This window comes from Mesoplodon bidens (genome assembly GCF_964165515.1).
Source record: "Mesoplodon bidens genome assembly, chromosome: 3".
NCBI lineage: Eukaryota > Metazoa > Chordata > Mammalia > Artiodactyla > Ziphiidae > Mesoplodon > Mesoplodon bidens.
In genome coordinates this window covers 62,327,269-62,354,786 of record NC_138178.1, presented here as the reverse complement: position 1 = coordinate 62,354,786, position 27,518 = coordinate 62,327,269, and the positions used below count along the sequence as shown (strand labels likewise).

Below are 27,518 nucleotides of genomic sequence, written 5' to 3'. Positions count from 1 at the left end.
GACTAGCCTGTGAGCTCGGGAGCGGGAAGGGGCATCATGGCCCAGTGACAAAATCATTGGACTTGGATGCCGCTGTCTCTACCGAACTCGGTTTTCCCTTGTCAGTGCCCCTCCCCCATCTGCTGCCTTCATATTGAAGGTTTTTGAGTTTTATTTTTGATCTTATTTTTCCTTCCCTTTCTTTGTTTTTGTTTTTCCTGCCATCCCTGTCATAACATTTTGTGTTAGAGGGTTTCAATATCGCCTCCTTTGCCCAAGTTGAAACAGGGACCCATCATTGTGTCTGTTTCCAGAACAGTGCCTTGGTCATGTCACAACCCCCAGACATTTTCCTGCCCCTCCAAGTACCCCCAAGCTGTGTCCATGAGCGGGTGTGTGGGGGGAAGTGGTGGTGGAAACCAGAGACAGACACTGCTGCTTGGAGGGGTTTTTAAATTATATTTAAAACAATTGTTTTGTATAAATAAAAGAAAATGGGAAGTGAAAGAAAAGAAAACAAATTTCAGAGAGGTTAAGTGATTTGTCCAAGGCCACACAGCCAGGTGTTCAAACACTACAGTGCTTAACCACTGTACTGTCTGCTACAGCTTAGCTACTCCAAGTGTGGCCCCTGGACCAGCAGCCTCAACATCACCTGGGAGCCTGTTAGCAATACAGGTGTCAGCCCTCACCCCACACCCAGAGAATCCGAGTCTGCATCTTGGTTAAGATCCCCCGGTGATTTGTGTGCAGATTACAGTTTGAAGAAGCACTGTGCTACGTGACCGAAAGATCACAGAAGGGGAAGGGAAGATTCTGGCAGTTCCAGCTCTCACCCAGCTCACCTTTTCCTTGGGGAATGAGGGACCAGGGCCTCAGCCCAGGACGGTGACTGACCAGGGAAGAGGCAGGGGTAAAGGGTCATTTTGTTTGGGTCTTCAAAAACAGAAACAAAACCAAATTTTGTTGTTCCGGTAATAGGTCATCCTTATAGAAAAGTGAGAACCTAAAGATACGCCAAAATCCCAACCACCCACCCATAAACCCAGCGCTAACTAGATGCCCTTGGCTCTGAATCTGTTTGGGAGGCCGCTTTAGGCGGCCGAGGGAGCAGCTACCTGGGAGCACTGTGATTCTGAGTCAGAGATTTTTGAGGTGGGTTAAAAATAGAGCCCTACTGGCCAGGCGGGGGTGGGAGGCAGACAGCCATTCATCCGCTGTAGCGGGGAGAGCCCAGGGTCGGGGAGGAGCAGTGAGGGGAGGGCGGGCGTTTATTCCCCTCAGAGGTGCGAGCGGAGGGCGGTGGAAGACAGCGCTTTCCAGCGTGAGGGGGCGAGGAGGCTAAAATGCCAGACTCCTGCGCCCCGCCCCCTCGGGTGGGTGGAGCGTGGGGAGGGGGCGGGGCCGCAGCGCTGCCTCCGAGAAAGATGAAGGAGACCCTGGACGCGCAGGGACGGGGAGGGGCTCGTTGACGCTTCCCAGCAGCTTTATTGATTGTGAGGGAGGGAAGGCAAGGAAGGTGGCCCACGTGTGTGCGTTCCCACGTGGGTTTTGTGGGCAGGCACGTGGTCTCCTTTGCCTATTACACCTGCCCTTCAAATGGCCTCCCTCTGTCTCCTCCTCCTTAAGCGCCTCCGGGAAATCTGCTCTTCCTGGCCTCGCGTCGGACAGCACCTTTGTCTGCATGGGCCGCCTGGGAGTTCCCCGGGGACCCGTGTGTCTCTCCCCTGACACATGTTAGAAGACTCTTTACAGCATGGGACACTGGTCGGTGGTTACTGGTGGCTTTATTTTTCTGATTAAAAGGTAATATTTGCCCACTATGGGGAATTTAGAATATAAAGGTGTAATGGAGAAAACACTACTTAGAAATATCAATGTTAACATCTTAGTGTATTCCTTTTTATTTATTTTTGCCAGTTTCCACCACCCCTCCCCCCAGCAGCCTTTAATCCACCTGTTTATTTAACAATAAGACAATTTTGCTGAGGAGCCCCACTCCTACCCCTACGGGCCCAGCTCTGCGTTTACATCTTGGAAAAGGAAGAGAAGTCATTTCTGCTCTTGGGGAGCACACAGCAGGTTTGGGGAGATGAGACTCATCCTGGGTCGACCAGGTGGGGACGATGTCGGGAGATTCTAGGGGAGAAGTGGAGCTGCCTCCTGCCCTCCCCCCCCCACCTCCTGGATCTCTGGGCCAAGCCTATTGGAGAGAAGGGAGAATCCTCAAAGTCCCCAGAGAGGGGGCATGACTGTAACAGAGGGGGCTTAGTGTGTTGTGTCACCGTCGGCCTGTGCTGGTCAGGCTGGAAATACAGTCATGGCCTCTGTTGACGTCTGTAGCCTCAGTGTCCCCCCACCAGCCCCCTGTCACCCCACTGTGTCAGAACCCCAACCCCATGTTTCTCCTGGCCTGTCTCTTGTTCATTTACCTCCCCCGCCCCGCCCCCTTCCAACTCCTCCCTCCTTCTCTGTGGCTTTCCCACCATCATCTTCACCAGGTGGGGGCCATTTGCTAGTGGATGTTGCTGGGAGTCTTCGTGCCTTGGGTGTTCGGATGGGATAAATTCCTCCCTGATCATCGGAGGCCTGTGAAAGCCTCGTGGGAAGGGGTGTCAGAGGGCTGTCCATTTTGTGTAGCTTCTCCTGGGTCACCTGCCACTCAGCCTTTGGCTCCCAAGGGATTCATTCAATCATTCATTTATTCACTCTTCCACCCATTCCCATATTTCCACCCATTCCTTTGTTTTTTGGACCTTTTTTGGACCTACCTCATAAAAAGCACTGTGCCAAGTTCAGAGAGTCAAGTGGCCACAGGATAGACAAACATGCAATTCCATCATAGTGTGACAAACACTATGCTAGGGCAGCACAAACAAGGGGCACCTAGCCAGATTTCCTAGGAGACAAAGATGGCCTCCCGGGCTTCCCTGGTGGCGCAGTGGTTGAGAGTCCGCCTGCCGATGCAGGGGACACGGGTTCGTGCCCCTGTCCAGGAAGATTCCACATGCCGCGGAGCGGCTGGGCCCGTGAGCCATGGCCGCTGAGCCTGCGCGTCCGGAGCCTGTGCTCCGCAACGGGAGAGGCCACAATAGTAAGAGGCCCGCGTACCGCAAAAAAAAAAAAAAAAGATGGCCTCCCAGGAGAAGTGACGGCTCCTCTGAACCAGGTGGCCTGGGGTGAGCAGGGGTGGGGAGGAGAGCTCCAGGCAGATGACAGTATGTAGGAAAGCCCAGAGGGGAAGGGAAGTGCGGTGTGTCTGGGGCACTGAAAGCTGCTGAGTGTGTCGGGGGCAGAGCATCTCACACGGGGGACGCGTGGCGAGAATCGAGGCAAGAGAGGAGGCGGAGTCCAGATCAGGAAGTGCCCAGGAATGACAGCGAGGAACTTGGAGTTTAGCTGGGAGTGTGGAAGGACTTTGGGCTTGGCAAAGCGTGGAGAGGTTGTGGACCCTACCCTGGACCCTGAGGTCTGTGGGGTCCTGGGAGAGGCAGAAGCCCAGTTAGGAAGCTGCTGAAGTAAGCCAGGTGGTGAGCTGATGAGCCGTGCCGAATCCCACATGACTGAGTGTTGGAAGGTAAGCGAGATGGGAGAGTCAAGGATAATCCCCAGGTTTCTAGGCTAAGCATTTGGATGGCTGGCGGTATCACATGCTGGAAGCACAAGTCTATGGGGGAAGCTGCTAAGTTATATCTGGCTATGTCAAGAGTGAAGTTCCCATGGGACATCGAGGTGTAGATGTGTAGTCAGCAAGTGAACACATGGCTATGGGGCTCAAGGGAGAGGTCTGGTCTGGAAGCCAGTGGAATAATGAAGCCTTGGGAGTTGGTGAGGTCACCCAGGGAGAGAGTAAGGAGGGAGAGGAGGTGGGGGCCCAAAGGAACAAAATTTAAAGGTCATGCAGGGGAAGAGGAGCTCCTGCAATGGGAGGGAAAGGAGAGGCAGAACAAAGAGCCAGCAGAGCGGGGTGTCTCAGCAGATATGGCACACAGCGTCAGATGATGCAGAGGGTCAAGACGGAAACAGACCAGAAAGTGTCCGTGGGATTTTGCAGCAGGACGTGTGCATCGGCAGTGTTGCTGGAGGGTTGAGAGGCGTGTTGGGGACGGACGTGGAAGTGAGAGAGTGGGGATGGCGACACGTCTTTCAGGAAGCTTGGTTCTGAGGGGAGAAGAGATAAGACAGTAGGGATTCAGGAGAGATTTGATTTTTTTAAGTGTAGAGAGCTTAAAAGCTGATGGAAAAGGATACCTAGAGAGGGAGATTGAAGATATGGGCGAGAGAGAGGATAACCTGTAGATTAAGCTTCCTGGGGAGGAAAAAGGGAACAGTGTCAAGAGGGCAGGTGGAAGAGTCACTGATTCCCTTGTGACTGGGGAAGAGAAAAGTGGTGAGGAAGAGACAAGCAAGGGAGTAGTCTGGTGGCAGGAAGAGGACGGGGACATTCTGGGGGCTTCTGTTTTCTCTGTGAAGTAGAAGTGGTGTTATCTGCTGGGAGGGAGAGGGGAAGTGGTAGTTTCAGAGCTTTGAGGAGAGGAGATAATTTGGAAAAGCTGCTGTGGGAAATGGGTGGGAAAGGTCATTAGGGTCTCCTGGAGGATGGGCTGGTAGAGGTGAGGGCCCAGCTGAGCATGGAAACCTTGATGAGGAAATAGAGGCACAAGGAACTAAGGCGCTTGGTATTTAGTAGGACTGGTCTGAGGTCTGAGGTTTTCTGCACAGCCCCCCATGTAAACAGGAAAAGAGCTGATGATGGTTCTGAGCTAGGATTGTGATCTGATGAAGTGGGTGCCAGAAGGATGGGGCAAGAGAGGTTGATGAGCAGGACCATTATGCCTGGGGGTGACGGGAGGAGGCAGGAGGGTTCTCATGGGAGAATTAGAGGGTCAGCCAACTTCAGGCTCCTGGGACACTAAAGAATAGACTTAGCATGATTGGATAAAAGAGCTGGAAGGAAAGGAGGTTAGGGTGAGAGAGAGCATTGAGATTAGAGATGGACCAACTGGAGACAGTGACCCGATCCAGGGTGTGCTCTTGGAATGGACTGGAGTGAAGACACTAGAGGCAGGACTTCAAGCCACTGGGAGGCTGAGTGTTTATTGTTGGGCTGCTGAGAAGGAGTAGAAGTCACCCAGGATGATGGCAGGATTCGGAGTGGAACAGAAGGTTGTGAACCAGGTGCCAGCATCACCAGGGTCCCCAAGGGTGGCAGATGGATGCTGGAAAGATGGGCAGCAAATGACAGGATGCTCAAAGGATCTCGTAGACATTCCTACCACAGACAGGAAGGGGCATCGGTGTGGAGGGGGGAGGGTGCTCACTCCACCCTCTGGGGTTTGGGAGAGTGACACAACTAAGGTTCGCTTAAGGGAAAAAGCAGACGGATTAGGGAGTGAAGAAGTTGGGGATGAAGATGCCGTGGAAGAGAGCACAGGAGACAGGTTTGGGAGGGAGGGGTGCAGTAGGAGTTGGCACAGGGTTTGGGAGAGAGAAAATACTACCAACCAGGTTTATATTTGTATAGAGTGCTTAGAAGTGGGACTCTGGAGTCAGGCTGTTTGGGTTTGAATTCCTGATCCACCATATACAGCAAATTTCTCAACTTCTTGTGCCTCAGTCTCCTCAACTGCAAAATGGGCATAATCATAGTATTTACTTCATAGGGTTTTTATGAGAATTAAATGAGATAGTCTATATAAGGGACTCAGGTGAGTGCCTGGCAAATAGTAAGTGCCCAGGAGATGTTGATGGCTGTCCTCCTCCGTTCTCATCGTCTTCATGAGCAGCTTGGGCAGTTATCTATGCTGGGCCTGGAATGGAGGGTGAAGCTCCCAGCTCCCATCCATTTCTCAGACACAAAAGACTCCTGGCTTCTTTGTTGAGGGGCTAGAAGGAGAGTTCGGTGGTACCTGATGAAAGGGGCAGGATGTGACGACTGCTAACATAGACACACTGCACAGTTAGGCGAAGCTCATGGAGAAGGAGGCAATTGAACTGGGCTTTGGATGAGAGAAGGGATTTCAAAAGATGGGGGTTCAAGAGGTAGGGGTGGTTCTCAGGAGGAGGAACCAGGAGGTGGATGGAGATGGGGCCTAAAGTTGGGTGTCCAGTTGACTCCTGTGAAGGAAGTGGAAGGGAGAAGAGGGAAGAGGGGTCAGGGGGTGCCAGACCAAGGAACTCGAACCTTCTTCTGTAGTCAGTGGGAGTCTACCAAAGGGGGGTTCAAACATGGAGTGACATAATCATAATGCTATTTGGCCAGACAACCCAGAGAGCATGTGGCTTGGAGGGAAAGAGGGAGGAGGCCGAGACCAGGTGGGCGGCAGGGGCAAGGGTCCAGGTGAGGAGTAGTGAGGAACTGATCTAGGACAGAGCAGTTGGGGACCGACTCAGAAGCTGTCATTGAAGAGGCCAGACAAGACTTGGCCACTGCTTGGGGGGCCTGCAGGGGTGGGTGGGAGGAAAGAGAAAGCAGCTGAGGATGGCTGTGAGGTTTCCAGCCCAGGTGATTGAAATGCTGACTGTGCCATTCAGCTTTGAGGAGAAAGATGCTGAGCTCAGCCTTGGACTTGTTGGGTGGAGGGGCCAGCAGGCCCTCCAGGTGCCAGGTGGGAATGCAGTCTGGTGCTAGGAGCGGTCTGAGTGGGAGCTGTCTACACAGAGGGAAAGGTACAAGATGGGGCCGTGGGTGTGCTGCTCACCCAGGAGAAAGCACGGGGGACCCCCCTCCCCCCGCATCCTGCCGCCAGCACTGCAGGGACACAGGCGTGTCTGGGACAAGCCTCCTGCCCTCAAGGAATCCACAGTTTTCTAGGAGATCCAGAGCCAGGGCTCAGGCTAGGCTGTGGCTCCATCAGTGAGAGGTTGGGGAGGCCCAGAAGAGGTAGCACTTCAGGTGAATGTTGAAGGATGGAAAAGATCTTAATGGGCGAAACCCAGACATTCTCTTTCTTACAGCTGACAGGATTCCCAGTGGATATCATTTGTGTCAAAATGTATGCAAGTGGGTGTGCAAGAAAGTATGCCTGTGTGAAAATGGATGCGTGTACGAAGACAAAATTTAACAGAGGTGCGTAGATGAGAGTGTGTGTACAAAAATGTGTTCATGTGTGTGTGAGAGAGAGAGAGTATATGTGCTCAGAGGCAAGCATGGGCAGGTGTGGACAAGAGGAAACCACTCACTGTTGTGGTCTCTCCCGTTGCGGAGCACAGGCTCCGGACGTGTAGGCTCAGCGGCCATGGCTCACGGGCCCAGCTGCTCCGCAGCATGCAGGATCCTCCTGGACCGGGGCACGAACCCGTGTCCCCTGCATCGGCAGGCAGACTCTCAACCACTGCGCCACCAGGGAAGCCCCTTGGGGTCTTTTTGAATAGAGCTTTTTCAGTCACCAAGGAGTCCCCCATTGAAAATGTGCAGGGACATTAAGGAATCACTTGAGATGCTTCTGATCACTAGGACTGAGGGAGAAGAGGGGTCAGAGAGCTGCGGATGCAGTGGGGAGGCTGTTGCGACTTCCCCTGGCTGGGCCAGGACCCTAGGGCTGGCAGGCACACCAGGAGCTGTCCGTGGTGCTGAACATTTTTTGCTCTCTGCCGGCCCAGCTTTCAGAAATCTGTGCAACCGTCTGGCAAAGAGTAAGGAAGCGTAGTGTACAAGGCCAAGGTCAGCTCCCAAAGCCCAACTTCTGTTACCTTCTCCAGGAACACTTTATGACCTCATCCTTCTAGGCCACCAGGAGCCCACCTTTTCAAATGCCGGGGCTGCTGCCTGGGATGGTTTCTTAACATCATTGCCCAACTTGTCTTCTGTCTTCTGGCTAAGCCTTGGACCATGAGCTCCCTGAGATCAGGGCATCTCTATGCTGAGGTAAATAGGTTCTGCCATCCAATTATCCAGGGAATATTGTGGGCCCTGACTTCCACCACTGGCTGTTCTGGAACCATTATTAAGTTCCCATCCACCCACCCCCTGTAGATGCTTTGCTTTGGCTCTTTCCTGGAAGATTTCATCTACCTCCCTCACCTCTTTCCTGTGAATTTTTTGACATGAATTACTTATTTACTCATTTAAAAATATGGGCTAGGCATAGGTCAGAGCATTTTACAAATATCAATTCATTTCGTTCTTATAACAGTTCCACTAGTTAGGTAATTTTATCCTCATTGAGCAGATGAGGAAACTGAGGCTTGGAGAGATTAAGCAACTTGCTAGCAAATGATGGAACCAGGACTCAAATTCAGGTGGGTTGGCCTGAGAGCCTGTGCTGCTTTCTTCCCACCATATTATGCTGCCTTTTGAGTGTCTCTTTGATGCTCCAGGACAGTGGTGTGTGGGATGAAGTGCTCCAGAGTTCCAACCCCAGCCCAGATCAGGCACCAGAAAATATTCCTTAGCATCTGGAAACTCATGATTGAAACAGTTAATCAGAATGCAAGGAAATGGGTGTTTTTGCCTCATGTAATTTGGTTTTATGAAGACCACTAAATGAAAACATTCTCCTGTTAATTACTGTCTCAAATTTGGTCTGTAATTGAGGGAACTAGAGCTTGGGAGAGTGTAGAAACCCACTGGAGTAGCAGGCCTGCCCGAGTCAGCATTCCAAGCTGCCTTGCACCCGCTCTGTTAATTTTAGAAACTCTCCCAGTCTGGGTGTATTATTAGCTTTATGTACAGAGGCCACAAGCCTCTCAGTGGCCTCTCTATGTCACAATTTTTTTGTTTTGTTTTTCCCAAGAGATTAAATAAAAGGTACAATGGCCATGTGTACATAGGGGTGTTTGCACACTGTGTGTGTGAATGAGGATACCTGTGTATGGCATCTAATGAGTGTCTGCAGCTGTCTTTGAATGGTGTGCATGAGGCTGAGTGGAGAGTATACACAGCTTGAGAGCAGCATAGAAGCTGAAACCATTCTCCCAGGGCCCACAAGTCATTAGCAGGATGTGCTGTGTTCTGTGTAGTGGGTATGAAGGCTGGGGTGGGTCCTCCCAGGTGGCACAGGGGGAGTAGGGCTGACGAAGGGGTGGCGGGCTCTGGGGCAGGGAAGGAGCTAAAGTTGACCTCTTGGCACCAGACTTAAGAGTGAAAAGCCTTAGCCCAGTGAGGCTCTGACTTGAAGTCCCGTCTTGATGCCCTGAAGAACTTGGCTTTCAGAGGAGCTGCCGGAAGCTGCCTTTCCAGAAGCCACACTTCCCTGAGCTGTGTGATGTGGGACAGCTCTCTCGCCCACCTTCAATGAAGCAGGCCCTGCCCTCTCCTTGACTCAGAGCGCCATTCTGAGTCTGTCAAAGAAAGCAATTTGCTGTGAAGTAATTTTTTTCAAACTTGGAACTCTTCAGGCCGGGGCACTTTGGTTTTGCGGTGGGACCCACTGAAGACTCGAGGAAAGCTTATCTTTTTGTCTCCCACTCCCTTCCCTCTGGCTTCCCTGCAGTAGAGAATTAAAGATGGCTGAAAGGTTATTTCTCTTGGGAGAAGACAGGCTTATTTCTTCCCAACATAATACCTTTATCTGTCATTGTGTAACTGTCTAAATTACTAGCAGAGAGAAACAGCTCTGCAGTGCAAGTTTTCAGTTTTAGGGCCAGCCCTGGGGTGGCTGGTTCTTGGGCAGGGTCCCTGGTCATGCCTTCTGCCTACCTGTGCTACCTGCATACTCCAGAGGGGCCCCTGCTGGGCCAGGTAGGAGACCTGTGAGTTGGCTTTTACCTCCTCATTCTGCTTAACCTGTCAGAGGCTTCACCCTGAGGGTCCCTCCCCACCTCCCCAGGAAATATTAGCAGTTGCTTTGAGGCCTTAGAAGAAGTGATGTTGGAAGCCCCCACTGGTCTCATTCTGTTGCATTGAGTGGTACCTCACTGGTGCCTGAAATCCTCCCGTTAACACTGCCTGTCACTTTGCTGTACACCTGAAACTAACACAACACTGTAAATGAACTATACTCCGATAAAAAATTTATTTTTTTTCAGTACACGGACCTCTCACTGCCGTGGCCTCTCCCGTCGCGGAGCACAGGCTCGGGATGCACAGGCCTAGCGGCCACGGCTCACAGGCCCAGCCACTCCGCGGCATGTGGGATCTTCCCGGACAGGGGCATGAACCCGCGTCCCCTGCATCAGCAGGCGGACTCTCAACCACTGTGCCACCAGGAAAGCCCCGATAAAAATTTTTTTAAAATTTTATCACAGAAACTTTGGTAACTGAAATAATTATTCTACCAAATAATGGTTAAAGGAAACTTTTTAAGAAAAAATGAGAAAATATTTGCAATATTTTATTGTGATTAATATATTGATTATTCAATCAGTATTTATTTAAATGTGTACTTGAACATCAAAAATATCTACTTTGCTAAATATAAATTATTTGCTGGAAAAAATAAAATAAAATTGTTGAAATATATTTAAAAAAAAAGAAAAACACTGCCTGCATTTGAAGATATCACTGACCTTCCCTACCGCTGTGTTAAAAGTAATCCTCTGGGGGAGAGAGATGGTCAGACATTTTCTGACTATAGGGGATAGACTAAAGGGAGGCCCCCCGAGAGCCAGTGTGGGAGAAGGCCAGATCAGAATTACAGGACCGAGTGGGGAGGCCCCGCCCCTCATTGCACAGTGGGGAAACTGAGGCCCAGAGTGGGGAGGGCACCTGCCTGTCAGTGACAGAGCTAGGACTGGATACCACGCCTCCAGCATCCCAGGCTCCTGCTGTGTGTCTGGACCTCACCTGTTCTCTGGTCACAGTCTGTGGCATGTCTGCCTGCCATCCTGTCTCAGGCCACATTTGACCCTCAGGGAGGATGGTGCGGGGGTGAATTACTTCTGCCGCTAAAACAGCCTCTCGCCTCTCTCTGGATGTTATTATTTAGTTTGCTTTTCAGCCTCTCACTGGGGCATGGGGATTGGAGTAGGAGGCTTGTCATCGGGGATCTCACGGAGGGGCAGGCAGAAGGCATCCCTAAGGATGACTAAGGAAGAGCCTGTTTCTATGCCAGTCATGACATCTTGCCCTGGTACCCATGCACCTATCTCCTGCAGGGTCTCAGAACCTCTGAAGACTTCTCTCTCCCACCTTTGCTGTCTCTGAGCTTTCTTTTAGTCTGTAATTCATTCTCTCTCTCCTCCTATGACTGACCTATGTGTCTCTGGGCAGATTTTACTGGGACCTGACCATGTTGCTGCTGATGGTAGGAAACCTGATCATCATTCCTGTGGGCATCACCTTCTTCAAGGATGAGAACACCACACCATGGATTGTCTTCAATGTGGTGTCGGACACGTTCTTCCTCATCGACTTGGTCCTCAACTTCCGCACAGGGATTGTGGTGGAGGACAACACAGAGATCATCCTGGACCCACAGCGGATTAAGATGAAGTACCTCAAAAGCTGGTTTGTGGTGGATTTCATCTCCTCCATCCCCGTGGACTACATCTTCCTCATTGTGGAGACACGCATCGATTCAGAGGTCTACAAGACTGCCCGGGCCCTGCGCATCGTCCGTTTCACCAAGATCCTCAGCCTCCTGCGCCTCTTGCGTCTCTCCCGCCTCATTCGATATATTCACCAGTGGGAAGAGGTGAGTGTTCAGACCCAAACCTCTTCAGGGAAGAGGTATCTTCCCTCTAGGGGAGTGAGGGACCAGCAGGTAACCTCAGATAGTTGGATGTGGGCTGTCGGATTGTAGCAGGCACATCTCTTCCAACAGGACAAATATTAGTAACTTCTTGACTTCTTATCATGCGCTAGATACTACACGAATCACTTCACAGGCAATATCCCATTTAAGTCTCTAACAACCATAGAGGGTACCATATAGGTAGGTATAAGTACTCATTTTTTACATGAGGACATAGAGAAATATGAAGAGATTTATATAGTGTCACAGAATTATTAATTGGTGGACCTGGACTCCAGAGCCTGCATTGTTAATCACTGCACTGTACTGTGGAGGTTGCAAACTCAGAAGCTTGTGGGGGCCAGGCAGGGAATATGAATGGGTGAAAAGGGCCATTTAGAGGACAATAGGGAATGTCGTGGACTGGGGAAAACTGGAGAACATATCTTCCATCTGTATCAGGCAGCCTCTACTCAACTCTAGCCACTGTGGCCAAGTGAGAATGGGCTCAGGGTTGCTAGATCTACAGATTTATCATGAGAAGCAGAAATCTGGATTTTTTTGCAAATTTTGTTGGCAACAGTCTTAGGTTGGGTTCTTCTGGTGCAGACCCTGAGATGAGGATTTGTATGAAAGTGATTTTTTTTTTTGATGGGGAGCAAAGTGTTTCCAGGAAAATCTGGTAAGGGACTGGGGAAGAGGGGCAGGGAAAGGAAGAAAAGGAATAGGAAGAAAAGGAATTAGGAAGGAAAGGAATAGGAAGGAAAGGAAGGAAGGAAGCCAAATAAGGGTGACACCAAGCAAATCTTGTGGGGAGCTCCAGGATGGTGTACACCACACCTGGGAGTTGCCCCAATCAGGGCAAAGGAGTTGGACTTTTTATATCTGCTCACCTGTCAGTCACTGGCTCAGGACCCTTCCAGCCCTTGGTGTTAGCAGGCAAAGCAGTTTCCTGCAGCCAGGCCTCTGATAAAGAGCCACAGGTGCTAGCTGTAGGGAGTGCAAGCCTGGTGCTTTCCTGGAGTTGTGTGAGCACAAACTGTAAAGGGATCCTAGTGGCTCTGGGCAGAGCACTGACTATAGAAACTGAATAAAAAATTGTAAAAGAACTAGGTGGCCAACACCATTCTGAACAAACCTAACTCATCTGTGGGCTGAATGCAACCATCTATGGGAGAAAGAGAGGACTGCAGGCTGGGGTTTGAAAAAAGCAGGTGACCTTGTGAGACTTCCCGCTACCACCAAGTACCACCTTTTGGAGGCAGCCACAGGCAGGCCAGCCTGAATGTACCAGGGTTGGGGGAGATGTGTTCTGTGAGACTGTCCGCCTTGGGGTCTGGAGCAGGCTGTGGCCTGGGGAAGCTTCCACAGAGGTGCATTTCTTGCCTTGGCTCACTGCTAGTCTCCTGGTCTCTGCACGATTGGATGGAAATTCCCACACACTCAGGACACGAAGCCCCCACCCCACTCCCAGCAACAGCACCCGTGGCTGAGAGTCGGGGCACTGGCAGATCGAGGTCAGAGGTGTCACGAACACCTGTGCTGCAGAAGTCCCTACACCAGCCTGGCAGAATCACTTCATGGCAGAAATTCTCTCTGGTTTGGAATTTGCATTATTTCTGCGGATAGGAGGAGCAGTGACTTGTCCAAAGTCATGCAGCAGACCTCTGGCAGAGCCAGATAGGACCCCAGTTAGCACTCTTGACTCCCGGCAGGGACCGGGTGTAGTGGAACGCGTGTGGGCTTTAGGGCTAGGATGACACGTGAGACCTGAATTAAAATCCGGCTCCACACTGCCAGCTGACTGACCTTGGGGCCACCTTACCCCCTGAGCCTCAGTCTCTTATCGGCAAAGTGGGTAGAAGTCGTACATTCCTCAGTGGATTGTTGTGAGGATTAAAAGAGATGATGTTTGTAAAACCCTTAGTGTGAAACTGGGTGCAGAGAACTGTTTAATAAATGCCCCTCCCCACTCAGTTGCCTTAGTAACCCCCTATGCTTCTACAGGGTGTTTACTTTCCTCAAATACTTTCTACCCATGATTTCATTGGTTGCTCAAGCCTGGCTGACAAAGTCAACAGGGCAGGATTTATTACCTGTATTTGTCAGGTGAGGAAACCGAGGGTGGAAGGGTCAGCTGCCCCAGTGGTAGGATCTTGACCCAGGCCGCCTGACTCCCAGTTCCCCGCCCTTCCCACTTTCTCAGGTGGCCTGAAAGGAGGCTGACTGGTCCTGTTACTGCTCCCTCTGTTGGGGACGACTCCCCGCTGAGACTGGGGAGGCAGGCAGTGGAGGGTCAAGCGGTGGGGTGAGTTCTGTGGGACAGATTGGGTTTGAGGAACCTGGGGGACATGTAGGTGCAGAGAGGTTGGATGTGGGTCTGAGCTCAGGGCTGAGAGGGGACAGTGCCTGTGGGGGTGAGGGTGGTGGTAGCCAGGGCCCCTCTGAGTGGCTGCAGAGGGAAGATGGAGGCGTATTTCCTGGAATGCCCTGAGGGGCTTGTCTCTTGGTTTCTGTCCCAAGTGGAAATTCAGAACCTCGTTGGCTCCCTCCATCCCCGAGAAACTCCGAACCTTCTGTGTGTCTTGGACTTAACAGCTGGACTGCCGTTAAAAGCAGAGTAGTCGCTCTTTCCCTTCTCTAGCATCGGTTCGTGTCTCCAGGCCCCAGCCCGCTGGGGGCCAGCCTTGCTCCCCACTTACACCTGGGCCCTGGGGGCCATGGTATTTTGGGGAGATTTGGCAGAGTTGCCAGTGGGCGGGCAGGGTGGGCCCCGGGACAGGAGCTAAGCTCTTCTTTTACTGCCCCCACTGCCCCTCTGGCCTGGCCACCCTCTGGGCTATCCAAAATGGCCAGGCAGGCTCTGACCCTGGACAGAGGCCCCAGGTCAGGACCCTGAACTGGACATCGCTCCCCTGTCTTGTGGGCAGGAAGGGAGATCTCAGGAGGCCAGATGGATGACTCCCCGCCCCCTCCACACAGACACCCTTATCTTGCCTAGCAGCTGGGAAGGAAGTTGCTTTGAGCTGCTGTCTGCCGGTCACACTGCCCAGCTAGGGGCTCCCGCCGGACTCCTGGGGTTGGATTGGGGTTTCCCAGCTGGCCCCAGGAACCCTGTCTCCAGACCCTCAGTAGCCTGCCCCACCCTTGGGGCTTCTCCCAGCCTCCCCTTGGCCTGGAGGCAGCCGCAGGGAGACCCTCTGAGGCCTCAGGTCTGCACGAGACCTGGGGAGGGAGGCGTTTCGTAGAGAAGAGCCTGCTCTATCTCCTCGTCCAACTCCAGTTCATGTGAATCTCTCCCCTTCTTTAGGCCTCAGTTTCCCTGACTGTCAGATGTATTCTGATGTCCTCAGAGGCTGGGGATCAGTCCCCACTCCAACCTCCCTCGGCGAGGATCATGTTAGCTGGTCATTCTGAGGACACGGTGGTGGTGCTGGGTGAGGGCTGGAGAGTCGGCCTCCCATGGGGAGGGAGAAGCTTGCCCAAGATCCCCTGGTGAAGCTGCAGAGATGCTGGATTCCTGACCCTCAGCCTTCAGCTGCCTCCCCCAGCCCAGCTCAGCCCAGCCCAGCCTCCCAGCCGAGAGTTCCCGAACGTTAGTAGCAGCTCTTGGGAGTCAGGGTAGGTGGAGGGTCTCAGCAGGCGTAGACGACTGTCTCAGAGGACGCCAGCCTCTGCCTGCATCCTGGGCGATCTAGGTCAGCATTCTCCCTCCCAAGCCTCTTCCCTCCCTCTGAGGTGCGAGCTTGTTATAGGCATGGAGGCTATTGTTAGAAACCGTGGTTGCCCCCCTTTGGATGTCCCCCTGCAGGGCCCAGCACCCCAGTGACCCATCCCAGAAGCCTCTTCTTTCCCTCGGCAGCATCTTGGCATAATGGGAGGGGCTGGAGGCAGGAAGTCAGGCCAGGGGGGCTGTGCAGCCCCCAGTGAGGCTCCTCTCCCTGTGGGCCTCAATTTTTCCACCTCTCTCAGAATCGGGAGTTTGGGATGACACAGAGGCATGGTCCTGGGGGGCAGGAGCTGGTCCTCTCTACGGGCCCTAGGAAGGGACCTAGCGTGACCCTCTAGTTTGTACCCAGGATACGCATGCACCAGCCACTGTTTCAGGACCTGGATTGCTGTTCTCAATGTGGCCGCTTGTTCCTGAGACAAAGGGAGGAGTTTGTTCTTCTTCCCCGAGGAGAAAACAAATCCCAGGAGGGAACTCAACAAGGCCCCAAGAAGAGACCTTGGCAGAAACTCCGGTTTCTGGTCTCTCCCCAGGACTGAGAAATCAGCTCTTTATTTTGAGGGCTGGGAAAGAGACAGAAGGAGAGGGACCAACATGTGCTGAGTACCTCCTGTGTGCCAGCTGTGGACATCCTCTCCTGATCCCCAAGACAGCCCTGGGAGCTGGCAGTTATTGACCCATTACACAGATGAGGAAACTGAGGCTCAGGGCAGAGAAGGCACTTGTCCAAGATGGGAGACGGTGAGAGACATGTCGCCCTGCCGTTACCCTGTGGTCCAGAAACTACAGAAGGGAATAGGAGTAGGAGCTTCCCCCAAGTGCCATGCTGGGCACAGAGAGTGAGCTGTCCAGGCCACCTGCCTGGCAAGCCTTGTGGGGCCCTTGAAATGAAGACAGTCAACCCCGAAAGTCAGAACCAACATCATAAGAGGGGGTTTTAATGAAGTATAAAGAGCAAGACAAATATTTGCGCAGTGCAGCTGACTTGCGGGTGGCCTATGGCCCCAGCCCACAGTGGGGACAAACGGGTGTTTAGCAACCTCTCCCAGCAACGTCCAGCCTTGCTCTCAGCAACCCCTGGGTGCTGTAGAGTGTTGGGGGTGGGGTGAGTGTCCACCGTCTGGGGTACCCTTCTAGCCTGAATGGATGTATCCCCCACCAACTCTTTGCAGAAAGCTCAGACTTTGCCATGCTGGTGCCCCTAGCTTTGTGTGTCTGAGAGCCATCTGCAGTACCCCTCACCACCACCAGAACTACCATCACCCCTCCCCTTCAGGACACTCCCAGCATCTGCATCCTTCAACCAATATCAGGCACGCCACCACCACCACCACACTCTCTGAGGATACATGAGTCTGTGCCACCTGCAGGAAAAAGCACCTTTTTTTCTTCCTGCAAAAGCACGTTCCCTGTGGGCTGTGCCTGCCCAGACTGGGGCCTTTTTCGAATGCCACTGTGTATACTCGTGGCAGCCCTGATCACCATCATCCCCACCACTGTCTTCATCACCTTCACCTTTGTCACTTAAGCACTTCTCAGTTCCTGAGACCCTACCATGTGCTCTGCATACTCGTTGCTGAGGTCAGTATAAAGGCAAAATTATACAAGGACCTGACCTTGGAAGAAAATTAGTTACAAAGAAAAGAAAAACAAGGATGATAGAAAAAGGAAAGAACACGTTGCATTCAAATGTGCCAACCTTGATCTGGTCTTTAAGACCCAGAGTAATACAAAGAAAGGAGCAGTTATTGCAGGCTATGGAGTCTGGGATGCTTTCTAAAAGTGGTCCAAGTCTTCCTTCAGTGTGGTATCTGGTTTTGGCTGTTAGAACAAGATACCACAGGCTGGGGGGCTTAGATGACAAATATTTATTTCTCACAGTTCTGGAGGCTGGAAGGATGAGATCAGGATGCTGTCATGGTCAGGTTCTGGTGAGGGCCCGCTTCCTGGTTTGTAGATGGCTGTCCTCCTGTGTCCTCACGTGGCCACATATCAACTCTCGTGTGTCTCTTCTTATAAGGGCACTAATTCCATCCATGGGGGCCCCACTCTCATGACCTAATCATCTTCCAAAGGCTCCGCCTCCTAATACCATCACATTGAGAGTTAGGGCTTCAAGATAGGATTTTGGGGAGATTTCAGTTCATACGAGTTGGGAAATGAAGGAACTTAATAATAATGATTCTCTCCCTCCACCACCCATGTATGTGTTCAGGGCCCAGAGCACTTTCTTAGCCAGTTTAATTTCTTGAACAACCCTGAGAAGTAGGGGCAGATGTCTAGCTTTGTTTTAGTTGAGGAGACGCTGAGATGTAGAGGGAGGTGAGGACAGGTGTTAGCCATCTCTGAGACTAGGTGGTCCCATGTCTCTCACCCTCCCCATCCCCCCAGAGTTGGGGAGCTGGTGGCATTCTGGTCAACCAAGACTTTGCAAGGTTAGTGGGGCCAAGGTCATAGAGCTGTTGTGTTCACCTAAGCAGCTGCTTTACAGGCAGAAGTGGGATCTTCCCTTGGAGCCACAGCTGGGGCGCTGGTACTCAGGGAGCTGCCTGCCCTGCCTGGTCTCTAGTGCCCACCCCTCCTTATACAGAGATGTGTCCGCTAAGCTGGGCAATGGCATGCTGACAGCCCTGGGGCTGGTTTCTGGGCCCCAGTGGGGCTAGGCTGCCAGGCACACAGCTCTATCTACAGTATTACGCTGTGCACCAGGCTTACAGAGGTGAGATGCCGGAGAGTCCTGCCTGGTCCTGGGTCCAGCTTGCTGTGTGGATCTGGCCACATCACTTGGCCACTTTGGGTTTGAGTTGTTTTATTTACAAAACGGAGCTACTGAAAACCACCCTTCCTGCCCTGGGCCAATCTAATAATTTGCAGGCAGCCCTGGGTTCAAATTTGCCCCTTCTGCTGCCACCGTGACCAAGGGCAAGTCCGTTTACTTCTCTGAGCCTGGGTGTAAAAGGGTTAACAACATTTTCAGCAAAGGGTTGTTGTGAGTTTGAATGAGATGATGACTGTGGGACCGTGTACCCGCCCCCCCAGGTTCGATGTTACTGTCTCTCTGTTGCAGGGGACACAGGGGTGATGGGACAGCTAGAGCTGCCATCCTCCAGGAAACTTTCCAAGCTCTGTTTCATCTTATCAGCTGGTACATCCAGAGTCATGATACTAAGGGGGCCACAGGTGGGCGCAACCCAGGGGTGATAGTAGTATTCATCTGTGGTTTCTCCAGACCAAGACCCAGGCTAAGCCTATGTTTCAGAAGGGGAAACTGAGGTCTCAAGTATCAGAATATCCTGCCACCAGCTACGGGGCTGTTGCTCAAAGACCACTAGACAGGGGTTGAAATATCTAGGGTCTGTTTCTTTGGCTCTCAGTTTCCCCCATCTGAAATGGGCTTAAACTAGGTCTCTGTGGCATTTGACAAGTCTTCAGGTTTGGCCCAAAGCCCCTCTCCAGGAAGGCTCTCTACCTGGGAATAATATGGAGGGACCAGAACTAGGGGTGGGAGACACCTCCAGAGTCTCCCAGGCCAGAGGCAAGGCCAGAACTTCCAGAGACCTCCCTGTAGACTTCTCTCCATCTCTGTCCCCTCCCCATCCTGTCACCATGGTGACCCCTGCTGAAACCGGACCAAGAGGCAGCTTGAGGAGGAGGGAGGTGGGGCAGGGATGCTGGGATGTATGCATCCTTGGCCCTGCCCAGCCACACCTCAGCCTCTTGCTTGGAGCCACAGGAGTGGAGATACACGGGTGGCCATGGTTGCTGTACCTTATTAAACTGTACAGGAGAGCATTACTACTCATACATGTTAACTAATCATAAGGATTAATTATTAATAACTTATCAATTAATAATGGTTTGCAATTTATTGAATACTTCCATACCCAGTACTAAGCACTTTATATGTATAATTTAATCCTTTGACAACCCACTCAAGGTAAGAAATTTTATCGCCATTTTCCAGATGAGGAAACATGATCAGAGAGGTTCAGGAACTTTCTCAAGGTCACACAACTGGGAATTGGGTAGGAGTTGGGCCTGGGATCAAGGTCTTTGTGAACTTGGAGCCTAGGTGTCTGTACTGCTCCCCCTGCAGTTCCGTGGCTGCCTTTGGCAGAACCCGCTGCCCCTGGGGGGTCCTGAGAGTCTAGTGACAGATTTAGGGAAACACCATGTCCCTGGTGTGACCACAGACCATAGTACCCCGAGGAGCCTCTGGTGGGCTGGCTCTTCTTCGTGTTGTCCTCACAGCCCAGGTGAGCTGCCTGTTTCCAGGCTGTATGGGGCTCTACATGCCCTCCCTTCACGTGTCCGGCCTGGGTGGCTGGACTCCCCATGGGAGCCCACCCCCATATCTGCACGGATCCCAGGTGGAGTCCCTCTGGAGCCCCACAGCCTGCAGGCTGCTTCTCCCAGGGCCAGCCTGATGCCTTCCCACCCTCGCCACGGGCGGGACCTGCACCGAGCTGGGTGCGCTGCCCAGTATGTGCAGAGCATCAGGGCCTGCAAGCAGCTGCGGGGTCTGCCCGGGAGCGGGCTGGCCCCCAGCTAATTGGGCCAATATCTGCCCGCAGATCTTCCACATGACCTACGACCTGGCCAGCGCCGTGGTGCGCATCGTGAACCTCATTGGCATGATGCTCCTGCTCTGCCACTGGGATGGCTGCCTGCAGTTCCTGGTGCCCATGCTGCAGGACTTCCCTGACGACTGCTGGGTGTCCATCAACAACATGGTGGTGAGTGCCCAGCCCTTGGCCCTCCCTCTAGGTGCGGGGGGAGGGGACCGACGAGATGCAAGTGGACAGAGCAGGGCACGTAGGGCCCTCTACTGAGTCTGGGGCCTCGGCGGAGCCCTTGGCTCTGTGCTGCTACCTCTGCCGCCTTACAGCCTCCACTGCAGTCGGGAGCCTCGCTATTTGGCCCTGATTGCACCCAGGGAGACTAAGACCTGGGCTTCCTCAGATTGTATCAGGTGTGGGAATACCGGGCTGGTGGCTCCTGCCCTCCTACCTCTGCTCCCCGAGGCTGACCAACCATTAAAAGCCAGCAGAGTCCTAGGAAGGAGAAACCAGTGAGGGGCACTGTGGCAGCCCACATGGACTCCCAGATCACACGTGGCTGCCACTTTCTGCTCCAGCAGCAGAGATGGGCTGTCCTTCCGCACCCTCCTCCTGCCCCACCCCACAGACACACAGCCGGGTCCTAGGTGGGGTCCTGAGCAGGGAAGGCAGGTTCGAAGAAGCCTGATCCCCTCCCTCTCCATCCACTCTGTGGGTGGGTGAGAGGAGCATGGGGCAGGGTTCCCCAGCCTCCTGTGAACAGGGCACGCTCCTGGCAGGGTGGCGGGTCCCCTGGGCCTATGGGCCTTTCTCTGGCTCTGCGAATCCCTGCGTCCCCCTCTCACTGCCAGTCAGTTTGGTTTGGTCTCTAGGCAAACCCTCCGGGCCCCAGGGGAGGAAAAACTGGCTTTGAAAGAGGTGAAAGAGACCCTGAGGCATCTTTCAGCATCAAACAGGCCTTTGCAAAACAGCCTTTTGATGAGCTAAGTGTAAATGAATCGGCCACATGGATTGAATTTCCTGGTCCCCAGAGGCTCAGCAGTAAAGCCAGAGCCCTGGCTGGAGGCAGCTGGGGACTGCCTGGGGGACGGGGAGCCCAGGCCCCCTCTATCCCTGGAGATCAATCCCACAGACCTCCCACCCTCTGGAATGAGAGTCCCTAGACTAGCTCAGCTGTGTCCAGGATGGTCTGAGTGAGCTTGAACTTGGCACGCAGCTCCTGTGCCCTCCTCCAGGTGCTGGGAACAACCTGGTGATTGCGGAAGTGCTTAGGGCTCTGGGCAGGGGTTCTGGGCGTCACGCAGTAGGGTGGCTTTCCACATTCATGCTAACGCATTTGCCTCTTGAGCAGAGAGCACTGGGGAGGTGGGTTTATCCGGTGGCCCCTTCATTTGGGGCAGTTTCCTCTGTGGGAGGGTGACAGACCCACACATGCATTAAGTTCAGGAGATGGCCCTTCTGAGCGCAGTGTTCCCACACTGAGCCTTCCTTGAGACACCGACTGGCTTTGGAGACAAAAATAGCCAGGAGCCTCGCTCCCTTTCTCCCTTCTCCGCCTCCAGCACTGTGTGTGTTTCAGGCCATCCACCTTTGGGGTGGGGGAGGGTAACTAGTGGCCGCAGCCCTGGATGGATGCAGGCCGGGTTCACACAGGAGGCGACTTAGCTCGGCAGCTCTTTAACTTTGCTCACCCAAAACGAGGACAGCGTTTTCGGCTCAGTCTGCCCGAGCTTGTCCCCCCAGGGGAAGCATATCTGGTTTTATAATTGAGGTCAGTGGGGAAATGGGCTTCACTTGGCAGTAGTTCGGTGCGGGGGATGGAGCTGCTTTGGCGAGCTCAGGACAGCAGGGTGGCCCAGCCTGGGGCCCTGGCTGCTGGGGAGGCTCCAGGCTGCCCCCGGGGCTGAGAGATCCGGGGGTGTGGAGATGGTGGGGTGTTAGGCTGGCACCCATCCCATCGCTGGGGCTTCTGGTCTGAGCCCTGCCCCTCCACTGCCAGAGAAAGGCCTAAGTGAGGGATTCACTTGGTCACCATGGGCAGCCAGTGTGGGCCTCCCTGCCCCTCACCCAAGGCTTTCAGCCAACAGCAAGGTTGTAAGCCCAGGCCTCAGCCACTGGGAAAGTTAGGCTGAGGGGTGGGAGGTGGCAGGGACTTTTCTAGCTCCTCGTGAGAAGGGCCTGCCCTCTCCTTGGCCCAGGTCCCTCCCACCCCTCCCCCAATCCGTCCACCTTTGCGTATGTCCACAGAACAACTCATGGGGAAAGCAGTACTCCTACGCCCTCTTCAAGGCCATGAGCCACATGCTGTGCATTGGGTATGGCCGGCAGGCCCCGGTAGGCATGTCGGACGTCTGGCTTACCATGCTCAGCATGATCGTGGGTGCCACCTGCTACGCCATGTTCATCGGCCACGCCACCGCCCTCATCCAGTCTCTGGACTCCTCCCGGCGCCAGTACCAGGAGAAGGTAGGCTGGAACGCTGGGGTCCACCCTGGGTTCTCTCAGGGGAACCTGCCCATTGCTCCTTCCCACAGGGAGCACAGGCTGCCAGCCACCGGGCCCCCGAGGGTCCAGCCCCCTGTGATGGGGGCTCCTGTATGGGTGACAGATTGGGGGGAACCCCTCCTAGGTGAGAACTACTTCAGCTCCCCAGCCTTAAACCTGTAAATGTCTTTTTATTTGTACCCCGCTTTCCTCCTGCTGACACTGGGGGCTTGTCTTTCCTGACTGAGGGCCCCTTTCCCTCCTGACCTCCCCACCCCCTGCCCACTATCCCCTCCAGCCTCCTCCTCTCTGAGGGCCTTCCCATCAGCATTGAAACTTGCTCCATCTCTCCCTTCTTAAAAACGTCTGTCCCTCCACCATCATCGGGCTTTGCCTGCTATCTTTTCTGCTGTCTGCCTCTTTTTCATGGACAAATTCCTAAAACCAACCGACCAACCAAAAAACTCGCATTGTTTATGGCTGCTGAACCCACTTTCTTCTCTCAGCCCACTGAGTCTGAGGTTACCTCTACCCTCCGTGTTGCTGAAGCCAGTGGGTTCTTTGGGGTCCTTGTCTTGCTTGGCCTCTGACAGTTATGACTCCCTGCTTGGCTTCGCACTTGTTTCCATGACCACGCACTCTCCATTCTCTTCCCTGCTCTCCTTGGCTGGCTCGTCTTCTCAGTCATCCCACATTGGGCCCCTGGTGGCGTGGGCCCAGCTCTCTGCTTCTCTCTCCCCCATCTTCCTAGGGGCTGCTCTTTTCCCACCTCACGCTCTGTGTCCATCTCAGTGCAGTGGGACCCAAACGGTATAATCAGCCCCCACCTCTTTCCTCAGCCCCGGACTACCTGATGCCTCCCTGGACCTCAGCCTCACCATGTCCAAAATGAGAACAGTCTCCTGCCTTCTCCACTGCAAACCTCCACTCTGTTCTGTCTTGTTAGTGGATACAGTGGCGCAGACGCCCAGGCCAGAAACCAGGAGCCATTTTTGATGCTTGTTAATGGCTGCCCCCGTTGTCATCTCCCTCCCCTTTATCCTGGCCAGCCCCTGCCTGGGTCACGGTAGCTGGAAGAATGTTAGGGAACTTCAGCTCCCAGCTCTCAATTCCTTTTTGTCATCTCTCTGCAGCCGTGTCCCCACCTCTTTGGAGCGCTAGTATGTGAAAATAGACTCCCCTGTTTCTGATTGTTCCTGGGGTACAGGGACTTCCCTTACCTCTCAGTGTGGGGAAGATCTGTTCTTGCCTAATTTTGCCTCCTGTCCCAGCCATGCTTCTGAAGATCCCCGCTCTCCACCCACAATCCAGGGATGGCTGGAGCAGCACCCACCCATCACCCCTGGGGTGAGCAGGAGCATTTCTTATTTGGTTAAGCCCTGGGCATTTAGGTTCACAAATCTCTTGTCCCCAAACCTCTTTTTAAGGCCCCTGCTCTACCCAGCCCCTCTCCTGGGCTGGAGTTGCTCTTCAACAAAAGATAGCCTCAGCCGAGGCCATGTTTGGATACATGCCCCACCTGATGGGTCAGGCATCCTGGCTTCAGCCTCCAATCCCTCTAACCCACTGCAGCCCATTCTACTGCCTCTGCCAGTTTGTTACAACGGATGGGAAACAGCTCCTTCTAGAGTCTGTGGGTGAGTCCTCTCTGGTCCACAGTGTAACACAGAAGAGACCAACATTTAGAGGAAACTCTATCGACCTCCTGGTCAGTGGGCCTCCTGTAACTGGGAGTTGGACAGTCCCTATTGTCGGCCGGCCGTCTTTCACAGTATTGAACATGGTGAGGAGTGGACGCTCTGATGGCGCCCCTCCTCCAATCCAAGCAGCTGGGAGTCAGGGCCACACCCACACCGAGGACCTCAATCTCACAGGTCGGCCATAAAGGCCCACAGGGTCTGTGCCAGCTCTGCTCACCAGCAGCCGAGACAGGGTGGTGCGAGCTGGGGCAGTGGGGCCGGCTGGCTAGGAGGTAACGCCCTCTCCCTCTCTCCTGGGACTCAGTACAAGCAGGTGGAGCAGTACATGTCCTTCCACAAGCTCCCGCCCGATACCCGGCAGCGCATCCACGACTACTATGAGCACCGCTACCAGGGCAAGATGTTCGACGAGGAGAGCATCCTGGGCGAGCTGAGCGAGCCGCTGCGGGAGGTGAGCTTTGTGGCTGCCGGCCCGGGAGGGGGTCCAGGCCTTCCTGCTGGGCGGCTCCCCTCACCTCCACCTCCCTTTCTCAATCCACCCTGTGTGGGGAGCAGGAGATCATCAACTTTAACTGCCGAAAGCTGGTGGCCTCCATGCCGCTGTTTGCCAACGCGGACCCCAACTTTGTGACCTCCATGCTGACCAAGCTGCGCTTCGAGGTCTTCCAGCCGGGGGACTACATCATCCGCGAAGGCACCATCGGCAAAAAGATGTACTTCATCCAGCACGGGGTGGTCAGTGTGCTCACCAAGGGCAACAAGGAGACCAAGCTGGCGGATGGCTCCTATTTTGGAGGTGAGACAGCCAAGGGGCCCTGGGGGGACAGGGTAATGGGCTGGAGAGACACCGAGGATGACATCGCAGACCCTCACGTCACTGCCTGGATGCGGGTGTCCGTGAGCCCAGGACAAGGGTGGTCCCAGAGACGAGAAAGACAGTCTGGTACCCATTTGGTTGGGGGCTGGCATCCCCGATGCGGTCACGGCCTAGGGGTGGGGCCTTGTGAGCCTGTCCAGCTTCTGTCCCAGACAGCGGGGCCCCAGGTCAGGGTGGGGTGGGGGATACTTTGGAGTCTGCCGGGGACCCCCCCCACCACTGCAACCCCCTCCCACCCCGTGACTCCTGCCGTCCCGGCAGAGATCTGCCTGCTGACGCGGGGCCGGCGCACAGCCAGCGTGAGGGCTGACACCTACTGCCGCCTCTACTCGCTGAGCGTGGACAACTTCAACGAGGTCCTGGAGGAGTACCCCATGATGCGGCGGGCCTTCGAGACGGTGGCGCTGGACCGCCTGGACCGCATTGGTGAGGCGGCCCGGTGGGAGGGTGGATTTCCCCCGCTGAACAGGCCGGGCGGGCTCCCCTCTCCTTCCACCCTATCCTGAGCTCCTGCTCTTGTTCTGTGGCCCAGGCAAGAAGAACTCCATCCTCCTCCACAAAGTCCAGCACGACCTCAACTCAGGCGTCTTCAACTACCAGGAGAACGAGATCATCCAGCAGATCGTGCAGCACGACCGGGAGATGGCGCACTGCGCCCACCGCGTCCAGGCCGCCGCCTCTGCCACGCCGACCCCCACGCCCGTCATCTGGACCCCGCTGATCCAGGCGCCGCTGCAGGCCGCCGCCGCCACCACTTCCGTGGCCATCGCGCTCACCCACCACCCGCGCCTGCCCGCCGCCATCTTCCGGCCTCCCCCGGGGCCCGGGCTGGGCGGCCTCGGGGCCGGGCAGACGCCCCGGCACCTGAAGCGGCTGCAGTCCCTGATTCCGTCGGCGCTGGGCTCCGCCTCGCCAGCCAGCAGCCCGTCGCAGGTGGACACGCCGTCTTCCTCCTCCTTCCACATCCAACAGCTGGCTGGATTCTCTGCACCCGCCGGACTGAGCCCGCTCCTGCCCTCGTCCAGCTCTTCCCCGCCGCCTGGGGTCGGCAGCTCCTCCTCGGCACCCACGCCATCTGCCGCGGCCGCCGCCGCCGCCGCCACAGCCGGCTTCGGCCACTTCCACAAGGCGCTGGGAGGCTCCCTGTCCTCCTCGGACTCTCCGCTGCTCACCCCGCTGCAGCCGGGCGCCCGCTCTCCACAGGCCAACCAGCCGGCGCCCCCGCTGCCCGGGGCCCGGGGCGGCCTGGGACTGGCGGAGCACTTCCTGCCTCCTCCAGCCTCGGCCAGGTCCCCGTCGTCCAGCCCCGGGCAGCTGGGCCAGCCTCCCGGGGAGCTGTCCCCGGGTCTGGCCGCCGGCCCACCAAGTACGCCAGAGACACCCCCGCGGCAGCCTGAGCGGCTGTCCTTTGCGGCAGGGGCCTCAGGGGGGGCCTCTCCTGTAGCCTTTACCCCCAGAGGAGGTCTCAGCCCCCCTGGCCACAGCCCAGGCCCTCCAAGAACTTTCCCAAGTGCCCCTCCCCGGGCGTCCGGCTCCCACGGTTCCTTGCTCCTGCCTCCGGCATCCAGCCCCCCGCCACCCCAAGTCCCCCAGCGCCGGGGCACCCCGCCCCTCACCCCGGGCCGCCTCACCCAGGACCTCAAGCTCATCTCAGCCTCTCAGCCGGCCCTACCCCAGGACGGGGCACAGACTCTCCGCAGAGCCTCCCCGCACTCCTCTGGGGAGTCCGTGGCTGCCTTCCCGCTCTTTCCCAGAGGCGGGGGCAGCAGCGGGGGCCTCGGTCTCCCCGGGAGGCCCTATGGTGCCGTCCCTGGCCAGCACGTCACTCTGCCTCGGAAGACATCCTCAGGTTCTTTGCCACCCCCTCTTTCTTTATTTGGGGCAAGAGCCACCTCTTCTGGGGGGCCCCCTCTGACTGCTGCTCCCCAGAGGGAACCTGGGGCCAGGTCTGAGCCAGTGCGCTCCAAACTGCCCTCCAATCTATGAGCTGCGCTCCCTCCCTCCCTCCTTCCTCTTTTTTTCTCCTTTCTTCCTTCAGGTTTAACTGTGATTAGGAGATATACCAATAACAATAATAATTATCATAAAAAAACCCACACCAGAAAAACAAGACAGCAGAAAACAACCAGGTATTCTTAGAGCTATAGAATTTTGGTCACTTGCTTTTATAGACTATTTTAATACTCAGCACTAGAGGGAGGGGGGAGGGGAGCAGGCAGGGCCCAAATGCAAAAGTGAGAGGAAGGCAGGTGGGTTCTCTGGGGCTTGGCAAGGGTGGGGGTGACCCACGTTTGGGGTACCTAGAGCAGACTTGTCATTGTATTCATTTTAGGGCAGTAGCCACCACCAGGCCCTTAGCTGTGAACCTGGAGCCCCACTCTGCTGGGGGTCATCTCATTCCTCCAGAAGGGCTGCCCTTGGGTTTGTTGCTGGGGAGCCTCAGTCGCCTGAGTCCTTGGGACAAACGGGCCAGGGCCCTGAGAGTCTTGCATTTTTTCTACTGCAAACTTAGCAAGATATGTATATGAATATGTATATGTATATATATGTAAGATGTGTATATGTATAGTTATG

General features: G+C 54.7%; 1 protein-coding gene across 1 annotated transcript in view; it reads left to right on the top strand.

Moving 5' to 3' along the window:
- Positions 1-26,930, top strand: part of HCN4 (hyperpolarization activated cyclic nucleotide gated potassium channel 4) — a gene marked incomplete at both ends in the record, with an annotated part of 40,724 nt that extends 13,794 nt beyond the window's left edge. Inside the window, 7 exons of the mRNA XM_081228331.1 lie at positions 11,132-11,555; positions 19,899-20,060; positions 22,131-22,349; positions 24,372-24,518; positions 24,623-24,863; positions 25,206-25,370; positions 25,477-26,930. Coding sequence (XP_081084457.1) covers positions 11,132-11,555; positions 19,899-20,060; positions 22,131-22,349; positions 24,372-24,518; positions 24,623-24,863; positions 25,206-25,370; positions 25,477-26,930 — 2,812 coding nt within the window. The remainder of the gene's footprint in view (positions 1-11,131; positions 11,556-19,898; positions 20,061-22,130; positions 22,350-24,371; positions 24,519-24,622; positions 24,864-25,205; positions 25,371-25,476) is intronic.
- Positions 26,931-27,518: the final 588 nt, after the last annotated feature.